This window comes from Myxine glutinosa, chromosome 6 (assembly GCF_964187855.1).
Source record: "Myxine glutinosa chromosome 6, kmMyxGlut1.1, whole genome shotgun sequence".
Lineage (NCBI taxonomy): Eukaryota > Metazoa > Chordata > Myxini > Myxiniformes > Myxinidae > Myxine > Myxine glutinosa.
The window spans coordinates 11,231,368-11,251,707 of NC_136266.1; the positions used below are offsets into that span (position 1 = coordinate 11,231,368).

The window sequence follows — 20,340 nt, forward strand, 5'->3', positions numbered from 1 at the left end:
GTAGTGTTTGTGACGAGGACGAAATTATTAGATTTTGGTTAAGATCCGGATCCGGATCCACCAAGTAGATTTTTCTTTTAAAGTGATTCTTCACCATTGAGTGATATGGCCAACCAGGTGGAGGTGTGCTCTCTACTGAGTGCTGTTGTAGTTCCTCTGCGTAGGTGCTCGATGGGTGTTCAGATGTGTGTTTTACAGGGTGGAGGCCCAGGATGAACTGGCATAGTCAATGACTGTTTGTATACCATATTTAATAATTCTTCTGATTGATGACTAAAGGAGATAAACGTTGATTTTCCATACATTTGAGTTTATCAAAAATGTTATGCAGCTGGTTAAATAAAATTGTAACAGTAAGAAGAAAAAAAGAAAAAACTTATCTTTTTCTTCTGTTGGTTGAAATTGTCGATTATGACACCAATAAAGAGGTTGAGGACAAAGAATGATCCAAATATAATGAAGAAGATAAAATAACAGTAACAGTACAGGCTGTTTTCAAACGTCGGTTGTTCATCTCTCTGTGGAAATAGACAAAGAATGGACTTAAGTTGTTGTATTTAACACATTGTGCAAATATCAACCAAAATTTTTTTTTATCACTTTTAAACAACGAATGAATGTTTGAAGGTTGAACAAAACTTTACTCGACGACCGGCATGCAGACGAGTCCTACACCTGGCTCTTCCCAAGCTAGGCCTCTTGGCCAGTTCACATTGAGTACTTTGTTGTATCTGTTCATTTATGACATTGTTTAGTGTGTTGTTGATTGTAATATATTCATTGTTGTTGTCAAGTGTGCCACACGTTTTCGTGTTCTTACTATTCAGGTTTTACCACTGGAGGCCTCATGCTGGACGACAGTCTCCATGTTTGTTTTACGTTCAACCTGTACTATCTGTACACCTCTGTCATCCCAAAAATATTTAAATCTCGCAGATGTTCTTTCTATTCAGCGTTGTGCATTATATCCCTCAACTTTCTCCCTGCTCTCAAATGTTGTGGTTGTGTGCTTCCCCTTCTCTCCCCATCTTGTCTTCTGCTCCCTCTTTTTGTATATTTTGTTTGTCTGGTTGATTTGTTTGTGAAATAAATGTTAGCTCTTTCACGAGCCTCGATTCAGTATACCAAAAAAAACAAAAAAAAAACTCTGCAGTTGTTTTAACAATTTATGTCGAAAAAAGGAAAGTGTGTGTCTGCGTCTTTACTTGTTACCTCCAAAATGCGGGTTTCAGAAGGTGGAACGGGAGCCCTCCCAGGTCTTCATGTATCCACCTTTGTGTGTGTGTGTGTGTGTGTGTGTGTGTGTGTGTGTGTGTGTGTGTGTGTGTGTGTGTGTGTGTGTGTGTGTGTGTGTGTGTGTGTAAAGTGTGTATACATTCAAGTTGTTTTTGCCTGCTATCTCCACACGTGGGTGGACCTCAGAAGATGGAACGGAGATCTATTGGGTCTCAAAGTATCCACCTCCGTTAACGTGTGTGTGTGTGTGTGTGTGTGTGTGTGTGTGTGTGTGTGTGTGTGTGTGTGTGTGTGTGTGTGTGTGTGTGTGTGTGTGTGTGTGTGTGTGTGTGTGTGTGTGTGAGCATGCATGCATGCACAAAATATGTGCAATATATCATGCACAAGACATATAACATGTGTGCATACAATACACGTGCACAATATTGTCACATTCCTAGGGGTAAACACTCCTGGGGATGAATAACTGATCAAACTAAACTCTGAGGCGTTCAGTCAACTATGGCGGACCTTCTGTATATGCGAGTGAATGGAGAGTGACGAACTTACCTGCACAGATTCCACTGGACATCCTCCAACCACGATAATCAAATCAAACCGACATGGAATTAAAATGCAACAATAAAAGGGTTTAATAAAAATAATGCCAGGGAACAAAGAAATGCACGGTAAGCAAAATCCTAAATGGAGCGCTCCCATACGGACCCGTATACAACACAAGGGGAAAATAACTGGAAAATAATGCATGTGGATTTGCGTGTACTCAGCTCTGAGTGGCCCTCAAACCCCGTCGGCTATCCCTGAGTTCGTGTGCGGGAAAACACCGCCTTGGCGCCAAGCCACGTTCAGCGCCATGCCGACGCAGGCACAAAGCGAGCAGGCTGAACTCCGTCCTCGTCCTCTGCTCCACACAGCACCAACGGTCTCTCAGGCACACCCAGCCACCGCGCAGTCAGCACCAACAAACCAGGGAAAGATAATGCGGCCACTCGCACCAATCGCCCGGACCAAAAGAAAGAGAACACAAGCCGCGACCGTCTGCAGTAACTCTCACCAAGAGGATAAAACCGTGACTGCCTTTCCTCAGCTCAGGACCCCAAGAGAAAGAAAATGCCAGAACTGCACGCTATCAATGTCCCTGGCTCAAGAGAGCAAAAGGCCAGGACTCAAGTCTTTTGCTCCCCGACCTCCCACGTCATCCAATGAAGTCGCGCGTGCTCCAATCGGCAAGTCCATCTCCTCGCCCCATGGTACCGGACCAATCACAACCCCGTGGGGTGGAGCATTATGCCCCTCCTGTGCCCTAGTGATGGCTACACTGGCAGAATCAGCGATGGTGTTCAATGTCCTGTTTCCGGTTACTTTTATTTAGTGTTATAATTACGCCCCGATTGCTTGCTGGTAGTGTGTGTGTAGTGTATGTGATAAGGAACAGAGGAGAAATCACAGAGGCAATTTACATACAGGGGATTTACCCTTGACCCCTACCTAATTGATATAACCCCACCCCTCACCATGGGGACAAATATACGACCTTCACGACATCCGGTCTAACGGATCCTTACTTAGGTACATGGAGGTTTCTTCTTCTTATTGACAGTCGGAGCACACGACCTATACAATCCTACCTGGCCATAAGGTAATCCACTTGCCTACCTCCCATACACCTAACAATATGTATATAGGTAGATAACGCATAAAAATGTGTGCATACAATACACAGCATGTGATGTCACACAAAACAAAACAAAACATGCCAAAGCAAAACCAAAACCAAACATGTATATAAACCATAACCGTGCATGTGTATATGCAAATCACGACCCATGCATGTGTGGTTGTGTGTGTGTGTTTGTGTGCACGCACATCATCACCACCGGTCCTCATCTTTCTCAAGCCCCCCCCCCCCCTCTCCCTCCTTCCACTTGCATCTCAGGCCCCACTTCCATTTGGGTCCGCCAAATCTCAGGCCCCACTTCCACTCGGGTCCGCCAAATCTCCAGCCCTCCTTCCACTCGGGTCCGCCCAATCTCAAGCCCCACTTCCACAGGGTTCTTGTTGTATTTGGCACGTTACTGGATCTCACAGAGCTCGGTTCCATGCAGGATTAATATGGCTTATGGAGTCGCCAAATCCCGGGCCCTCGCTCCCAGTATGACTAAGTCGGAGAAACCTACCAAACCGCCAGGACAGGTGTGTGTGTGTGTGTGTGTGTGTGTGTGTGTGTGTGTGTGTGTGTGTGTGTGTGTGTGTGTGTGTGTGTGTGTGTGTGTGTGTGTGTGTGTCAGTCAGAAGCTCAGTTTATTAATCCCCTCTTTCATTCCGAGTGTAGTTGGAATGTAATCGATTAACAATTATGAATGTTCTCTCCTCCCTTTCTCCATTTACATTTCCCATTCCCATTGTTACTCATGTTCCCTTCTTTCCATCCTACTCTCCCATTATTTGTGCCCTCTCCAATTTCCCCTCTGTCCTTCCTTGCCGGCCCCAAAACTCATACCTTCTGCGTCATGTAAAAAATACATCACTGTTTTGTTATGGACATTTAATGGCTTAATTTTCCACCCTGACTGCAGTGATTGTGCGCTGGAACTTTGGTTACAGAAGTGAGGAACAGATTTCACCCCTTACCCACGGCTCTCCTCCCCCTTACCCACGTCTCTCCTTTCCCTCACCCACGGCTCTCCTTTCCCTCACCCACGGCTCTCCTCCCCCTTACCCACAGCTCTCCACCCCCTTACCCACGTCTCTCCTTTCCCTCACCCACAGCTCTCCACCCCCTTACCCACGTCTCTCCACCCCCTTACCCACGTCTCTCCTTTCCCTCACCCACGGCTCTCCTTTCCCTCACCCACGGCTCTCCTTTCCCTCACCCACGGCTCTCCTCCCCCTTACCCACGGCTCTCCTCCCCCTTACCCACGGCTCTCCACCCCCTTACCCACGTCTCTCCTTTCCCTCACCCACGTCTCTCCTTTCCCTCACCCACGGCTCTCCTTTCCCTCACCCACGGCTCTCCTCCCCCTTACCCACGGCTCTCCACCCCCTTACCCACGTCTCTCCTTTCCCTCACCCACGGCTCTCCTTTCCCTCACCCACGGCTCTCCTCCCCCTTACCCACAGCTCTCCACCCCCTTACCCACGTCTCTCCTTTCCCTCACCCACAGCTCTCCACCCCCTTACCCACGTCTCTCCTTTCCCTTACCCACGTCTCTCCTTTCCCTCACCCACGTCTCTCCTTTCCCTCACCCACGTCTCTCCTTTCCCTCACCCACTCACCCATTCTAGTGAGAGGGGCTCAACTAGAATATAACCAATCATGGGGTGGGATGTGAGAAAGCATGAGGTGATGATGGGCAGCATCTTGAAGGACCGGAGGGAGCAGTGTAAGGAATGCAGACAAAGAGACCCGGCTCCACAGACGAGAGACAAGAGGGATGATGGATTGGAGGTGACTGTTCAGTTTAGAATTGGGATGTGACTCTGTAACCTGTTGGGTAAGCAGGTGTGGGATTTTTTGTCGAATGCATGTGACCTCCATGGATGGGCTTGAAGGATGAATAGGTGAGAGGGCAGAAGGAGCAAGGGCAGACCACCCTGTTCTCATTCAGGTCTGTGGAGTCTTCATTTGTAACGATGTTGGTTGACTATGAGTCATTCCTCAAACTACAATCAACCATATATAGCAAAGGTCTTTCGTGATGCAGTTGCCATAACTGTCTGTCTCTTTTCCGTCTAAAATCTCTCCATTGGGAGTCATTCTTTGTTCGATTTAATAAACTTAAACTTCTCCTTCAGCCTGTCCTCCTCTGCTTCTCTTAGTTTTTGGAACCATACCCCTGTGAAAGTGTTCGTCCCCTTGGTGGTCTTCTGAGAGTCACAAAGTGCTGACATGTGCGGTAGTTTGGCAAGGCACATTATTGGCCTAATCGCAAATCCCCATTCCCCCTCACAGACTAGTTCATATTCCCATTGACTCCGAACATTAACAGTTCCTCAAATTCCTTCCTCAACAGAGCCCTTTCTTCCATCATGTCATGCCTCCAATTGTCGATTAAACATCCCGACTCTGGTACACCGAACCATGTGGTAAGGCAATAGTGAACATGCAGCTTGCGTTCCCTTCCTGGAAAACAAAACTGATGGGGACCTAAAGCCCCTCCGCGTAGCTCACAAACTCACATGTATCGGCCCTTTGATGAGCCAGAGCCCAACATCAAGCCCAGCTGCTGAGTTTGATACTGTCTGGCATCCGGCCTTATGCTTTACAAGTAGTCTGCTTGTAATATTCAGGGTCTCCTCCTTTTGAATGGTGATCAGGTTTTGTTTTTTTTGGTTTTTTTTGTATACAAGATCGAGGCTCGTGAAAGAGCTAACAATAATCACACAAAAAGTCAAACCGACACAAACAACACAAAATAAGGAGAGCGGTAGACAAGATGGGGAGAGAGGGGGAAGTACACAAACACAACATATGAGAGCAGGGACTTCGGGAGAACTGTGGGAGGGAGAGGGCTTGGGGAGAGGTGGGAGAGATATAAAACATATGGACACTGCAAGGACTTCCAGGAAAGAAGTTGGAATTTCGAAAAAGTGTATCTGGGGTGAATTAGCGGGGGTAGAAAAGATCAATGTTTTGGATGGGGGAAGATAAGAGATGGTGGTGAACAGCTGTTTTAAAGACCTGGAGGGAGGAGTGGGATTGAAGGGAGTGTGGGAGTTTGTTCCAGAGGCGGGAAAAAAGGGAAATGAAGGAGTGAAGGTGAGCAGAGAGTCTTGATTTTGGCAGTTTAACCAAAAGAGGGTTGCTGGCAGATCTTGTGCGACCTGTAGGAATATTTGGGGGACAGAGCACAGAGAGAGCTGGGGGAGCAAGGCCGGAGAGGAGTCGGTAGAAGACAGAAAGACCACCAACCTGCCTGCGGTGAGTGAGTGAAATGCCCTCGGAGTTAGCTTCATCGCAGGAGATTCCAATGATCCTGAAAGCTTTGGTTTCAACAGCGTGATGCCGAGCTGGGTGTGAGGCAGGAGCACCGGCCCAGAGGGGGGAACAGTATTCCATTGAGCTGCGGATGAAAGCCTTGTATGTGGTGAGGAGCTCAGCTGTTCCAAGGAAGGACTTCGCACGACGGAGGATGCCTGGCCAGCGACTGGCTTTGGAGGCCAGCTTGGAAATGTGGTTTTCCCGGAAAGATCATGGCAGATAGTGAGACCCAAAAGCTTAAGTGACGGAAGTTCTTGGAGAGGATTGTTGAGAAAGTAGATGGGAGGGTTGTCCAGTCGGTCTTTTCGGAGAGACATAGCAATAGTGTGAGATTTGTCAGGATTGAAAGACATGTTCCACTTGTTTGATCAGTCTGTGATTTTGTCCAGGTCTGCAGAGAGTGAGGAGGCTGCAGGCTGCCGATCTGAGGGATGAGGAATGGAGCGGCAGAGAGTGGAGTCATCAGCAAAGAGATAGAGTGGATTTTCCAGAGAGTCGGAGAGATCATTGATGAAGACCAGAAAAAGCACAGGGCCCAGAACACTACCTTGGGGAACTCCAGCCTGAACAGGAAGGGGAGATAAGACAAACCCATTCAGGGCCACACGTTGACTACGACCAGAGAGGAAGTCCGCAAGCCATGTGTGGAGATTTCCATGGAGGTTTTTCTCAGCCAGTGGAAAGAGTTAGTGCAGCAGATATGTGAAATATTTTGACAGAATTGTGGGTTTGATGATAAAAGCATGGCATTTGGCACACAGTTAGGACATACCCTTAGGAATATTTTTGGATATAGGGACATCGCATATTTGTCCCATAGTAGCTGTGGCGGCCATTTTACAAAATGGCAGCCAAAATTTACTATTTTCGCCCATAAGTTGAATTATAACACACCTCTTGTTGATTCTCTTTCCCGATTGGCTAAAACACTGTCATGTGTGGTTCACTAGTATAGCCTATTGCATAGCCAGTGCAAATTTTACCACTATGGACCGGTCCATAGTGGTGCCGCGACACTATGGATCGGTCCATAGTGGTAAAATTTGCAATGGTTTTTACAAAGATCGTCTGAGTATTATGATACTTGTCGTTAATGTTTGACAGTTTACAGTGCCCTCAAGAGGTGGTGTGTTATAAAACTCATATGGACTGGCATAATTCGGTCACTAGTCATATCTATGCGCCCCTCGGGACTGTGAGTGGCCACATGAGGATCCTATTTCCCTCATGTGGTCACTCAACGTCCCTCGGGGTGCATAGATATGACTATTGACCGAATTATGCCAGTCCATATGTGTATACTATATCAACTATGGTTGGTGCAAAACACATTCTAGTGGATCTATGTATCATTTGTTATTGACATGTTATGCATAGGCCTCACGTGGACTTGAACACAATTATGTATGGTGGCCTAACAGGGACGCAAATAACGTTTTGCTTCCTTGTCATGCTTATATCTGACAGATCTGTCTTGCTACATATGTACTAGAGCTGAGACATTGTGCATATCTTAATTCTGCTAATTCTGCTTTCAGGTCACGGTGGTGGTTGCATCTGGTGGCTGTACCCTAAACGTATTCTGACTGACTGACAATGGCCCAACGTTTTATGGTGTTGGACCCCCAACAGCCCGGCTCATCTGGAACACATCTTCCATGTCTGACAGATTGGGACCAGTGTGTGCTATGTCAGAAAGACACCTCTGAGAAGCTATGCTGTCCAGCTGAATCAAAGCGTAGCACCGGTGGTTCTGGGTTCCAGATTCTTGCAGACAATCTCCTTGCCTTCAGCAAGATCGGATGTCTGCCAAAGACTATAGATCTCTCTAAACTGGATGATGGTGAGGGCATTCAAGCAACATTCGAGCACCACAGAGCCAGGTGGCATGATTCATGTAGACTCGAATACAACAAAACCCAACTGTTTCGAGCCGAGAAGAGGAAAACCTCCTGTGAGCACAGTGCAGATGTCCCAAGGAAGTACACCCGTCATAGTGTAGACCAACCACAACCTTCAGTTGACAAGTGTTTCTTTTGTGACGGACAGGCGGGTAAGGAGACTCTGCACGAGGCTTCCACCTTTGAGCTTGATGCCCGTGTCAGGAAATGTGCCCTGAAACTAGAGGACAAACCACTGTTGGCTAAACTAAGTGGAGGAGATCTTATAGCACAGGAGGCCAAGTACCATGTGAAGTGTCTAGCCTCCCTGTACAACAAAGCCAGAGGCACGAAGATGAATGAGGGTCCAGACCAAGACGATGTAAATCACGGCATAGCCCTTGCTGAACTGGTGTCCTACATTGAGGAAGCCCGTATGGACTCTGCTGTGGCACCAGTGTTCAAGCTGATAGACCTGGAAACCCTGTACAACACCAGGCTGGAGCAGCTTGGAACAGTCCTGACTGGGCGTGTTCACTCAACCGAACTCAAAAAACGAATTTTGAGGCATTTTCATGACTTAGAGGAGCACAAGCGAGGCCGAGACATTCTACTTGCTTTCAACCAGGATGTTGGAACAGCCCTACGCAAGGCATGTGAGCAGGATGCCGACAGTGATGGCATTCATCTGGCTAGAGCTGCCAACATAGTCCGAAGAGACATGCTGAAGATGACGACTGCCTTCAGTGGTTCATTTGACACCCACTGCCAGGAAGAGTCGGTGCCAAATTCACTCATCGCACTGGTTTCTATGATCTTGAATGGCCCCAATATCCATGAACAGTCAAGCCACTCATCTATACCAGCTCCTACACTTACAATCTCCCAGCTCCTGATGTTCAACAGCTGTGCACGCCGTCACAAGAGCACCGGTTCCGTACAATCTACCAAGCACAGTCACAACAGGGAGACACCTGCGCCTGTATACCTGGGTGTGATGATGCACATGAAGACACGCAGACGAGACCTCGTTGATGAGCTGTACCGCCTTGGTGTGTCCAACGCCTACGACAGGGTGCTGAGCATTTCGTCTGAGTTGGGGAACAACATCTGTCGCTACTTCATGTTGGAGGGAGCAGTTTGCCCACCCAAACTGAAGGGTGGCTTGTTCACCACGGGAACAGTCGACAACATAGACCACAACCCCAGCTCGACAAGTGCTCAGGACTCGTTCCATGGTACAGGAATCTCTTTGTTCCAACACCCGAATAGTGACGTCCCTGGAGGTCAACGGATTGTGGACACAGACAACACTGCAACAACTGCGACAACAGTTGCCCACCTGCCAGAATCATACACCAGCGTGCCTCCCGTGCTCCTGAGTAAACGTGACCCACCTATACCAAAGTTGGCGGGTCCCAACAGAAGTGAATGCCACCTAATACCTCAAGCAGTGAAGACTGAGTACAGGTAAATACGCAATGATATTACTGCATATTCTGGACTGGCTGTATTTGATGTTCGGACAGCTGAACGCCTCAACATAGATGAGCTGTGGGTTGCCTTCGGTACCGGGAAGAGCTTTAGGTTCTTAGCAGCTCACGAGATGGCCCAAGCATTGGGGCCTGACAAGGGTCGAGGACTACCCTCATTTCATGCCTTCGCTGGGTGTGATACCGTGTCAAGCTTTGGAGGCAGGAGCAAAAATACTGCATGGGAGACGTGGAAGGCCTGTGATGAGGTCACTGCGACCTTCTGTGCCTTGGGCACTACACCAAACCCCTCAATCGTAGATGACAGCCTGGACACCTTGGAGCGTTTCGTCGTTCTCCTGTATGATCGCACTAGCAGCCACGAGCATGTCAACGATGCACGTAAGCAGCTCTTCACCCAGAAGGGTCGAGCAATAGATGCTCTCCCGCCAACTCGAGAAGCCCTCAGACAGCACATCAGGAGAACTGCCTACCAAGCTGGCTACTGTTGGGGCCAGATGATGGTTGCTGCTGCAGAGCTCCCATCCCCTAGCGAATGGGGGTGGGTGAAGAGTGACACTGGCTGGGACGTCTGCTGGACAACCCTCCCGGAGGCAACGCAAGCATGCCGGCAACTTCTCAGATGCGGCTGCAAGAAGGGATGCAGAGGACAATGCAAGTGTAGGAAGGCTGTACTCCAGTGCACGGCACTATGCCACTGCGGCGGACAGTGTGCTCGGGAGTAGAACTTGCAGTATCATGGACGGCTTAGAGAACACAACCATAACCCCTTTGTATAGGTCAACTGGGGATTGCAGACCCCATCTACTACCATGCTTTAATAACCAATGAGAATATTTCGTTAGCTGATAAGATCCAACTACATAACGTACATGTGTAAATGGGTGGTTGGCATTAATGTACGTTTGATGCTCGGTTTGCTCACCTAGATCGCCTTTGTCCGCATGGCGGATTGTTATATTTTAATATGATGTAGACATGTACCCACTGACAATGTAAGGGTAAAAGATAAATGTAAGATAATATGTAAGGGTAAACGCACTTCCACAGTGGTGCAAAATACGGACAAAACTCATAAGAAAACCCAAATTTTGCGTAATTGTTGCCTAATAGGCCCAATAAATCGGTTCTGTAAGGTGTATGACCTTTAATTGGCATCCCAGGTTATATTTTAAGTGATATTGCATCACTTGCATGCATCTCCAGTTGAAAAACGTGCACAACTCATACAGATTACGTGTAATGTAATACCCGATCACGGCCATTTTGTAAAATGGCCGCCATTTTGGCCCCAGGAGGAATATGCAATGTCCCTATATCCGAAAATCTTCCTAGTGGTATGTACTAAATGTGAGCCAAATTCTATGCTTTTATCATCAAACCCACAATATTTGCACATATCTGCTGCACTAAGTGGGTTGTTTTTGATAGCAATGTCTCAAGATCTTTCTCTTGAGCTTGTTGTCTCACCAAGCAGCATTTTAGGACCTAACATGATTTTTTTTGTCTACATCAATGACCTTGCTTCTTTTCCTAGACAATCCCCTGTACAATTTTGCGGATTACTCCACACTGTGAAAAACAGAGCACCACACTTCTGAGAGGTTCACTGCTACGGCATCAACCTTTGCAGATCTCGAAATGATACACCATTGATCAGCTACCTGGGATGTCTTTCAATGCAGTGTTACGTGGTCCCCTCGGTGACTACCTGGTCTCGGTGACCCCCGGACCGTGAGAGGAACTTCGCCAGAAAGTAGTATTATATATGCGCTTTCGCAACGCAATCCCTATGAATTCCACCCAAGAGAAAACTGATGTTCAATGATATATTTCAAGGGTAATGATACCATACAATTTCAATGATACAATCAAGGGTATATTCCCCGAGCAATCCACCATCCACAATTCACACTCAACAATCAATCAATCCCCTAGATGATTAAGATGGCCATCTTATATATGTGTGTCCCCTTTTGTACTCACGACCCCCTTTTGGTCTCGGTCCCTCACAATGTCTCTGGGCCCCTCCTGACCAAGATGATGGTCGGCGTCGCCGCACTCGGGCGGTTGAACGAACCCCGGGTGGACGTGTTTCCACCGGGCAGGTATCGTACCGGGAACCACGGCTGTAGCCCCCTCGTGGCCACGCGAAGCGGGTACGGTAAAGCAAGCAAAAGCCCCACGCCGCTTGCAACGCGTGTTAGGCCCCAACGTGCGACCCGTACGTGTCTTTGTAGACGGTGCCGCGAACGGTGCCAGACGCGGGGTCGGTGCACGGCCCCACGGCAACTTGACGTCTCCACCGGGTAGGTGCACGTCCCGGTAACTCCTCTCGCCAGACGGGCTTGGGAACGCCGCTTTTACACGCGGCGCAAGGTCGTTCCCACCTTTCGTCGGAGCGGGGCGAGGAAGAAGACTCCTCGTCGCTTCTCTTCCTCGTGTCTTTTCTTCTTCCGTTTCCGCCGTTTCCGGTCTCATTTTCCAGAAGGGCTCCTGACCCTCCAACCACAACAACCCTTAATCGACTGCACATTGATAAGCAAAGACCTGAATGGGAATTCACATACATTCACATAAATATGTAACACTCCCCCCCTTCAAGAAAGAAAGTTTGAACCCAGCGAAAACTTTCTTTGCCGGCCAATTTGGATAAACAAACCAGATAACTCAACCCCCCCCAGATTAACTCACTCTGGACTAAGCACCAGCAACGACATTGTCCCTGCCCTTTACATGTTCAATTTCCCGTTGGACTCCTGCCAAGCCAAACTCCATCTCATGACCCTCTGACTTTGACTGTCAGTTTCTTGTGAATGAAGGTTAAGGGGTTGATCAAAGATCCAAAGTTAAGCAACTCGATAGCACTTTTTCCGGGAGGCCAAGCCGAGTATTCACTACATGGATGCCTTTAGGAACGTGGAGTTCACGGTTAGTCCGTGCAGGAAAGTTCTCTACATGGGCGCCTTGAGGAACGTGGAGTTCACGGTTAGTCCGTGCATGAAAGTTCACTACATGGACGCCTTAAGGAACGGCGTTCACGGTTAATCCGTGTAGGAATCTTGGCTCGGCGGCTCCGCCGCATTCAGTGCTTCAACCTCTCAGAACTTCCCTAATAATTATGGTGGGACCGCTTGTCCCTGTAGTCCCATGAATAGCGGTCTCCTTCTCGGCCACTACTTTGACAATCCTTCCTTCGGGAGCTGCCGTAACTCAGGGAGCCTCCATAATAATATTGATTGCGGCCACCACCAAAACTACCGCCCAGTTGTCCTCTCCTGTAGACCTCTCGACGCCTACGAAATGCCTTCCCTACTGTTATGGTCCGACCCTCCGAATCCTTGCCATTCCAATTCTTCTCTGCCTCTCTGGCGTCTTTTGTGCTTGCAAACGTGACAAAGCCGAACCCTCTTGACTGTTGCGTTTCCCTGTCTCTTACCAACCGCACTTCCACCAGCGGCCCATATCTGTTGAAGACAGAGGTCAGAACTTCTTCCTCTGTTTTGAAGTTCAGTCCCCCTACAAATAACTTGGTACTTTTGTCCCCATCCCGAGCTGGTGTGGTGTTATTTTCCCTGCTGGGCTCTTTACCAACCCTCAGGTTACCATAAACTTGACCCCCGGCCAAATCATTCCCGATAACCACAGATACACCCTCTACAGGAAGCGTGGCTTGTAAACCGACGGTGACCGGTCCTGACACCAAATCGGACTCCAAATGGATGACATGAAGTGGAGCACTAACACCGCCCCCGATCCCCTGTAAACGAACACTATCCCCCGTGGCCGTCTCCTCGGACCATGGCAAAATGCCTTCAAGCATTAAAGATTGATGTGCTCCTGTGTCCCTCAATATCCTAACCGGTCTCCGGTTAGTCGAGGCTCCATCCAGTGACACAAACCCCTCTGAAACAAGTGAATCCTCTTGGATTGCGCTGAGGTTCGGGCATGGAATTTCTAGGAGGAAGTATAATTTGTATGCAATGAAAGTACATGTAATATGGGATCGAGTAAGATCGAGTAAGCTTCACCAGTGCGCGTGCGCGAATTTACGTCACGTCGGCAGCGAGAAGGCGTTCCCCAACACGAACCAATCAGGAACTGCCACGTCACACATATGATCTCAGAATTCCTGTGACAGGAATTCGCGTTACACTGGCTGGAAGTCATTCGCTAGAGGCGCTTCCTCAGCGCTAATAAATGGTTGGTAACCCTTTTGATGGCGATTTCTCACAATGGCCATTGCATTTGGAGTCGTAATAGTCGGACTCCGCTCTGGGTCTTCCCTTTTCATGCGGTAACAACTGGACATCAAGTGTCCATGTTTCTTGCAAAAAGCGCAAGTAGGCCCGGAGGAAAAACTCGTGGTCTGCCTCGGGCCCCCCGAAATATAAGTTTGTCTTGGGCCCGCATCCCTCTGATTTCGAACAGGTGGGGTATCCGCGTTGTCCCCATAATCCTCTCGAGGCCGCCGCCATGTATGGTCGTTCTCCGCACCTGCTGTTCCCCACCTCCCCTGCGGAGATCTAGGCGAGGAGTTAGGTTCGTGGACCCCTATTCGGTGGGTTAAGGCATAATCATCTGCCATGGTGGCTGCGTCCCACAACTTTGGTACTTTCTTTTCCTGCAGGTACACTTTGATGTCCTCGTGGACACACTGCTGAAATTCCTCCACCAGGATCAAGTCACGCAATGTTTCGAAGTCTTTCCCGACTCCTTTGACTCACACCACCGATCAAACATGTTTTCTTTCACTCTGGCAAATTCCACATGGGTCTCACTCTCCCTCTTCCTGGCATTCCTGAATTTTTGCCTGTAAGCTTCCGGAACCAACTCATAGGCTTTGAGGATGTGTTTCTTCAGTACCTCATAATCTGCACATTGGTCCATTGGTAGCGCCGAATAAATCTCTTGAGCTTTTCCCACCAGCACACTTTGCACTAGTATGGTCCAGGCCTCCTCCGGCCAGTTTAATTGTCGAGCCACTTTCTCAAAGTGTGGAAAAAATTTCGCGACTTCCTTTTCACTGAACGGTGGAACCAGCCTCACATGTCTGCCCACATCCCAGGTTTTCTGGATAGGTGTCGACCCCGTCAGCAAGGGTGGTACCTCTCCCCGTTCTCTCATTAACTCCAGCTCCTTGAATTTAATTTCCTGCTGAAGCTCCATGTCACGTTCCTTTAATTCCCTTTCCGCTTTTCTCTCCTCTGCTTCGAGGTCCCTTGCAGCTCTCCTCTCCTCTGCTTTTCTCCCTTCTAACCTTTCCTGGAGTTCTCGTTCCACTCTCCTTTCCTCTGCTTGTTTCTCTTCTCTCCTCTCTTCTGCTTTCCTTTCCTCTTCTGATCTTTCCTTTTCTGCTTTCCTTTCTTCTTCTGCTCTTTCCTTTTCTGCTTTCCTTTCTTCTTCTGCTCTTTCCTTTTCTGCTTTCCTTTCTTCTTCTGCTCTTTCCTTTTCTGCTTTCCTTTCTTCTTCAGCTCTTTCCTTTTCTGCTTTCCTTTCTTCTTCTTTTAACCTTTCCTGGAGTTCTCGTTCCACTCTCCTTTCCTCTGCTTGTTTCTCTTCTCTCCTCGCTTCTGCTTTCCTTTCCTCTTCTGCTCTTTCCTTTTCTGCTTTCCTTTCCTCTTCTGCTCTTTCCTTTTCTGCTTTCCTTTCTTCTTCTTTGATCCGTTCCTGGCTCCTTAATTGCAACTCCAGTTTCCGGAGCTCAACATCTTCTGGTTCTTCGGGTAGCCACTCCCAGGCTAACTCGTCCCATGTTCCTAATCCCACCATAGATTGTATCAACGTGGCCTGCAACTCTGCCTTCCTCAAATTAGTTCGGACCTCCAAGTTAAAATGTTTGGCCAATTTCAAGAGGTCCGACTTTAGTAACGCTCGGAACTGTGCCTCACTCGGGGTTACCGCAATGTTCTGTGCCACAAACGCCATGGTGCCTATCGTTAACACCTGTTAACCTTCACCCAATACTTTACCCCCAATTTCCCCAAAAAATTTACCAATTAATACTTAATTAATAAATTTTAATTAATAAAAATATTATTTTATTATTTTATACAATTTTATATCCCGGACGTAGACCCAATTGCGAATCCGCAAATCGTAATTTGGACGAGCCCCCAATTCTGTTACGTGGTCCCCTCGGTGACTACCTGGTCTCGGTGACCCCCGGACCGTGAGAGGAACTTCGCCAGAAAGTAGTATTATATATGCGCTTTCGCAACGCAATCCCTATGAATTCCACCCAAGAGAAAACTGATGTTCAATGATATATTTCAAGGGTAATGATACCATACAATTTCAATGATACAATCAAGGGTATATTCCCCGAGCAATCCACCATCCACAATTCACACTCAACAATCAATCAATCCCCTAGATGATTAAGATGGCCATCTTATATATGTGTGTCCCCTTTTGTACTCACGACCCCCTTTTGGTCTCGGTCCCTCACAATGTCTCTGGGCCCCTCCTGACCAAGATGATGGTCGGCGTCGCCGCACTCGGGCGGTTGAACGAACCCCGGGTGGACGTGTTTCCACCGGGCAGGTATCGTACCGGGAACCACGGCTGTAGCCCCCTCGTGGCCACGCGAAGCGGGTACGGTAAAGCAAGCAAAAGCCCCACGCCGCTTGCAACGCGTGTTAGGCCCCAACGTGCGACCCGTACGCGTCTTTGTAGACGGTGCCGCGAACGGTGCCAGACGCGGGGTCGGTGCACGGCCCCACGGCAACTTGACGTCTCCACCGGGTAGGTGCACGTCCCGGTAACTCCTCTTGCCAGACGGGCTTGGGAACGCCGCTTTTCCACGCGGCGCAAGGTCGATCCCACCTTTCGTCGGAGCGGGGCGAGGAAGAAGACTCCTCGTCGCTTCTCTTCCTCGTGTCTTTTCTTCTTCCGTTTCCGCCGTTTCCGGTCTCTTTTTCCAGAAGGGCTCCTGACCCTCCAACCACAACAACCCTTAATCGACTGCACATTGATAAGCAAAGACCTGAATGGGAATTCACATACATTCACATAAATATGTAACAGCAGGAATACTCCATGCTCTCACTCTTTCCCTATGCGAAGATCATCTTTTGAACCCCTCAGTACATTTCTCCAGCAAACCTTTAAAAGAGGTGCTGCCCCTGGAGCTCCTTCCTATAACTCACAATCTGTCACAACCTGTACTGGGAAGACCACATCACCAAACTAGCTTCTTAGAAAGGCCAATGCCCAAGTACTCTCCGCAGAGCTACATCCATTCTGAGCTGAGCACAGCTCATGATGACGTACAGGTAGTGGACAAAAAATGGAAACACCTGTAACTAGATGGTATTCATAGAGGCGGAAAATTTGTAATTGTATCTATCTGCACTTCTGAGGTAAATGTGCACAAATTACACTTTGAAAAGTCTGCTATAGAGTAGGCCTACACTCAAAGGCCTTTACAAAGGAGCTTTTATTCTCGGTTGAGCGTTTTCATAAATACCAAGGCTGATAAAGAAGCCAGAATAGATCGCTAAAGTATAAATCGGGAGATCGTTAAAATACCAAAGTGTTCTTCTTCTTCACTTTTTTCACAAGCTGAGAACAATAAAGGCTGAAGCGATTACAACGATCCTAATTTTTATGATTTCCAATTTCAATATTCGCTATATCAAATGGCCATGTAACATGTGGTAAAGTTTCAATTTCCTCCATTGAACCGTTCGTTTTCGATGTACGCTCCTAACAAAATGCAGACATGTATGTATATGGACGATTGCTTAACCCCGCTTTTCGCTTTGAGTGCGGGATAAATATGGCTAGCATGGCTGCAAGAGGAGACCCCCCCAACGCCCCCATCCACAGAGCACGTGTGGTCGTCCAATGGTTTGACGAGCATGAAATGGATGCTATCCATATGTCATGGGCTTCTCAGTCACCACATCTGATCCCAATGGAGCATTTATGGGATATTCTGGAACTCGCTGCACATGGCCAAATGCCATATTAAGTGACTTTACATTGGTGTTTTCATTTTTTGTCCAATACCTGCACATGACCTTCATCCAGATCATCATGGAGTACTCTGCCTTGGTGAAATTGCATCCCTTCTTACGCACCTGGTAAAAGTTAAACAAAATGCTCTTGGTGTTATTTGCATTTCTCAGCAGCAGGCTCAATCCTAGTGTCTGCTTCTCGCCCACCTTGAGCAGCTACAGAGTCTCCTGATGTTTCTCTACCTATATTCTCTTTCCTCCACACATCCCCAGCCCCACCAGGTCACTCACCTTTTTCAATAAACCCACACCTTGTTGCCCTCCCCAAGTCTACAGCTTTGGTTTTCACCGATATTGTTTCAACCCATTTTTATCTCACCTGGAAGAAAAATTGTTCAGGGGACGTATTAGCATCACACGGTGTCTGTCAGTCAGATAGTTAGGCTGTATGTAAACACTCGGAACTTCTTCTCCGAAACTACACACATAAGTTTGATGAAAGTTAACCACAACCTTCATCACCTGTGATGTAACAAAGTCTGTTCACGTCATTGAAAAAAAATATCAGGGTCTAAGGGGTCATGTATCTTGTGGTCTACCGGGGGTCAATGTGGGTCCAGGCTTGATCCCGCCTCTCATACTGTGATCTGTCTGAGTTTCTTCTCTGCGTGTTCCCCCTCCTGCGAATGGTTCGGTGGATGTGCGGAGTATCGTTGAGAGAGAGGAAGACAAATGATGAATTGTGAAAGATTATGGGAATAGAGCCTGTGATTGATGCTGTGAAGAGGAACAGGTTGAGATGGTTTGGTCATGTGTTGAGGAAGGATGAAAGTGACTGGTTGAGAAGAGTGATGGAAATGAATGTAGAAGGAAGTAGAGGACGGGGAAGACCGAGAAAGACTTGGCTAAAGATGGTCGAAGAAGAAATGCGGGCAAAGGGGTTAACAAGGAGAGATGCAGAAAATAGGGCAAAATGGAGAAGATTGTCATGGGGACCGCAAGGCTAACCCCCGCTCTAGCAGGGAAAATGGCCTTAAAATGCATGTTGTTGTTGTTGTTGTTGTTGTTGTTGTTCCCCCTCCATCCCTTTGGCAGTCTGTTAAACCACCCTCCCCTTTTCTCTGTCATTTAGTTCTTCCATGAGCCTCCACTTCAAAAAATAAAAAAACAACTGCCAAACAAGACACGGCAGGTTGATAAAACACCCACCCAACCTCCACAACCTCAGCTCACCTTCCTTGAATCCACTGCTGCATACATAACATCCATCCAGCCTTTATATGTGGCCTGAATGAAGGAGATACAGCAACAAAAAATTGTTCAATCACCTGCATCCTGAGCAGTTTCGGAGAATGAATAATGTTATAATATTTGATGCTGTGACTTACAACTTGAAGTAGAGCAAGGTAGCCAGCAAGCACATTGTCAAAATTTATTGGCAAGTTAGCCCATCGTGCATTCTCAATGGCGATGCAATCATCTCTGGTTGTCACGTTGTTAATATCCTCTATTCTTTCTTCAGTGGTTGCATTTATACATCTGTAGAACTTCCCTTTGAACAGATTGACACCCATGATGCTAAAGATGAGCCAGAATATTAAGCAGACAAGGAGGACATTTATAATCGAGGGGATTGCTCCAAGTAAAGCATTTACCACCACCTGTCAATGGAAACAAAACAGGGACATGTAACTTTTCAAACATGGACACTGGACAGTTTTTAAACATTGCAAGATCTCATAAATTATTCTAGCACAGTAGCTAGTGTAGAAGGTGTGAGTGTTGGAATGGTGAATATAAAACACACTTGATGGGTTAAGGTATGTAGATATGGAACATACAAAACATTGCCAAAGGTATGTGGACACCCAAACATCCCACCCGTATGTGCTCATCAAACATCTCATTGCAAAATCATGGGCAAGAATATGGAGTTGGTCCCCCCTTTGCTGCTATAACAGCCTCCACTCTTCTGGGAAGGCTTTCCACTAGATGTTGGAACATTGCTGCGGGGATTTGCTTCCATTCAGCCACAAGAGCATTAGTGAGGTCGGGCACTGATGTTGGGCGATTATGCCTGGCTCGCAGTCGGCGTTCCAATTCATCCCAAAGGTGTTCGATAGGGTTGAGGTCAGGGCTCTGTGCAGGCCAGTCATGTTCTTCCATACCGATCTCGACAATCGATTTCTGTATGGACCTCGCTTTGTGCATGGGGGCATTGTCATGCTGAAACAGGAAAGGGCCTTCCCCAAATTGTTGCCACAAAGTTGGAAGCACACAATCGTCTAGAATGTCATTGTATGCTCTAGCGTTAAGATTTCCCTTCACTGGAACTAAGGGGCCGAGCTGAAACCACGAAAAACAGCCCCAGACCATTATTCCTACTTCACCAAACTTTACAGTTGGCACTATGCATTTGGGCAGTTAGCATCCTCCTGGTATCCACCAAACCCAGATTCGTCTGTTGGACTGCCAGATGGTGAAGTGTGATTCATCACTCCAGAGAACGCATTTCCACTGTTCCCGAGTCCAATGGTGGCGAGCTTTACACCACTCCAGCCAATGCTTGGCATTGCATATGGTGATCTTAGGCTTGTGTACGGCTGCTCAGCCATGGAAACCCATTTCATGAAGCTCCCGACCAACAGTTGTTGTGCTGACGTTGCTTCTAGAAGCAGTTTGGAACTTGGTAGTGAGTGTTTCAACTGAGGATGGACGATTTTTATGTGCTACGCACTTCAGCACTTCAGCACTCTGAGCTTGTGTGGCCTACCACTTCGCAGCT

The 20,340-nt window shown here is 47.7% G+C and overlaps 1 protein-coding gene across 1 annotated transcript in view; it reads right to left on the reverse strand.

Annotated features, from left to right (window-relative positions):
* Window positions 1–20,340, reverse strand: part of LOC137429583 (sodium channel protein type 3 subunit alpha-like) — a 192,099-nt gene that overhangs the window by 14,382 nt on the left and 157,377 nt on the right. Inside the window, exons 19-21 of the mRNA XM_078779597.1 lie at window positions 18,944–19,216; window positions 18,789–18,842; window positions 377–518 (exon numbers count right to left, since the gene is read on the reverse strand). Coding sequence (XP_078635723.1) covers window positions 377–518; window positions 18,789–18,842; window positions 18,944–19,216 — 469 coding nt within the window. The remainder of the gene's footprint in view (window positions 1–376; window positions 519–18,788; window positions 18,843–18,943; window positions 19,217–20,340) is intronic.